The 2528-nt window shown below is 51.2% G+C and overlaps 1 protein-coding gene across 1 annotated transcript; it reads left to right on the top strand.

The window, feature by feature from the left end:
• Positions 1-208: 208 nt before the first annotated feature.
• Positions 209-1488, top strand: LOC125548857 (WUSCHEL-related homeobox 9-like). Its single transcript, XM_048712385.1, has 2 exons — positions 209-791; positions 902-1488. Exons 1-2 carry the CDS (start codon positions 404-406, stop codon positions 1150-1152), a joined length of 639 nt encoding a protein of 212 aa, XP_048568342.1. The 5' UTR covers positions 209-403; the 3' UTR covers positions 1153-1488.
• Positions 1489-2528: the final 1040 nt, after the last annotated feature.

Genomic DNA, 2528 nt, shown 5'->3' with positions numbered 1-2528 from the left:
AGTGGCAGCTTTTGCGCATGTCTCCCTCCATCCCCTTGCTCGAGGAAAACAAAAGGAAAGAAACCGCGCACTGAGAGAGAGAGTGAGTGAGACCTTCGGATCCGCTACTGCCACTGCCACGACCACCGCCTCGGCCCTGCCCGGCCCTGCCCAATTATATAAGTGCCCCCTCTGCGCATCTATTGATTTCAGCATCGCTTCTGACCAGAAGAAGATCCCGGAAGAAACAAGATCGGTAGTACGAGAGACTAGCTAGCTAGCACAACAAAGTGGGGGTGAGATAGTAGAGCATTTTGAAGTTAGAGATAGATCATCCAGCTGCTCGATCGATCGGGCATACACCGTGGTGATCGACGGAAGTGCCTAGCTCAATCTTACAGATAGCTAGCTAGAGGTAGTGGCAATGGAGGCGCTGAGCGGGCGGGTGGGAGTGAAGTGCGGGCGGTGGAACCCGACGGCGGAGCAGGTGAAGGTGCTGACGGAGCTGTTCCGGGCGGGGCTGCGGACGCCGAGCACGGAGCAGATCCAGCGGATCTCCACCCACCTCAGCGCCTTCGGCAAGGTGGAGAGCAAGAACGTCTTCTACTGGTTCCAGAACCACAAGGCCCGCGAGCGCCACCACCACAAGAAGCGCCGCCGCGTCGCCTCCTGCTCCCCCGACAGCAGCAGCAACGAGGAAGAGACCGGCCGTGCTGCTGGCCGCGACGCCGAGCCCGCCGACCTCGTGCTCCAGCCACCCGAGAGCAAGCGTGAGGCCAGAGGCTACAACCACCACCCCCGGATCATGACATGTAAGTTAGCACCCACGTCGTTGTTCTTACGTAGAGCTTGGTTTGTTCCTAATGGAACAGTGTCCTTCGATCATCGGGCCGGTGCTGATCCATTTCGTGCGTGCATGCAGGCTATGTGAGGGAGGTGGCGGAGCAGGAGGAGGCGACGACGTGGGAGCGGCCGACCAGGGAGGTGGAGACGCTGGAGCTGTTCCCGCTCAAAGCAGCCTGCTACGACCTGGAGCTGGAGGCGGACAGGTTCAGCCGATACGTGAGGGGCGGCGAGCAGCAGTGCAGGGAGATCTCCTTCTTCGACGTGGCCACCGGACGGGATCCGCCGCTGGAGCTCAGGCTCTGCAGCTTCGATCGGTATCTGGTCTAGATCAACGTCGCACGGACGCACGCATGCATGTAGCTGCTTGTATCACCTGTCAGTCAGTCTACCTGACCATGGATGTCACACACGCATCATTGCCTAGTCCTCGATTCTGGCTACTATCGGCATCAAAAGCTGTACGAGAAGGGATACGGGCATGTGTTATAGACGCAAGAGGCACGACCGTAGCGTACGTAGTTGCTGGCAGAATCTGAGAGGATCAGAAAAGAGCTCGTAGAGATTTCCAGTCCCTTTCCGTTGATATTTCATCATGAGATGTACTGTTTCTTTTCTTCCTCCTTCCTTCCGGCCTGTTGCATGGTCTACTATAATTAACCTGTGGCTGAAAACTGATGCTATATGACGTAGTATTATCAGTATATTACAAGTATGAAATCTGCAGTACAAGGTCTTGCCCTAGGAGACCCGAAATCTACAGTCAAAATATATGCATGTCAATGTTACAAACTTGGCTGCAACTCAAAAACTCAAGGCGTTAGGTGGGAAGCAGCAGTATGAACACATGATTTGACACAGTACATGGAATTCGAAATGTCGTCCTTCCTACATATATAATCCCCACCTAGTGTGTAGTGTGTACTACCCGTTAGACTGTCGTGCCGGGAGTACGTACGTCTTGTCCCTGGCCTTTTCAAGAAAAGGATTCTGACTTGCTCAGTGCATGTGGTAGTCAACTGTGTATGCTTCGCTCTAGGAAACTGCTGGGCGATGAGCCGCTTTGGAGGCTTGCCGTTGGACCCAGAGTTTCAAAGTTTGCAGCTAACTTTCCGGCCATCGGGTACATCTTGTTTGTTGACTTTCACACGCTGAGTAGTGTGGATCGAGAATCGGCACACTCGACGCACAAATGTGTGGCAGAGATTCAAATTGCCTGCCTGCAGAATCACTGCATACATTCTGCAGAATGTCAGGTTAGTTGGTGTCGAAGGCATAGGCAGAAATGGAGTTTAGCGCTCTGTTCCCACAGTATATGAGCAAATGAGCTTGGTTTTGCACAAATGAAACATGAGTATATTGTTAGTCTTCACGTTACAGAACTAATTTGAAAAAAATAGCAGCACTGAAATAAATTTAATGAAAAATACTGTATGAATGAAGTGTAGAAAATCGCTACACCTCAATGAAAAGCAAACACGAGCTACAAGCTCACGGACCACTTAGAGCATCTCCAACAACAGTCCTAAAGTTGTTATTGTACACCAAAATGTGGATTTTAAATCATCTGATTCTTTTTGTCTCCAACAACAGCCCAATAATAAGGGCACCACTGCTCCAATAGCTGCCCTAAAATAGGGCATCAAAACATAAAAACTACACTAGATCATTGCAGATTCGATCTAACATGCAAACATTCAAAGTTG

The sequence above is a fragment of the Triticum urartu genome, chromosome 3 (assembly GCF_003073215.2).
Source record: "Triticum urartu cultivar G1812 chromosome 3, Tu2.1, whole genome shotgun sequence".
Taxonomy (NCBI): domain Eukaryota; kingdom Viridiplantae; phylum Streptophyta; class Magnoliopsida; order Poales; family Poaceae; genus Triticum; species Triticum urartu.
This window is presented reverse-complemented; position numbering and strand designations above follow the sequence as displayed.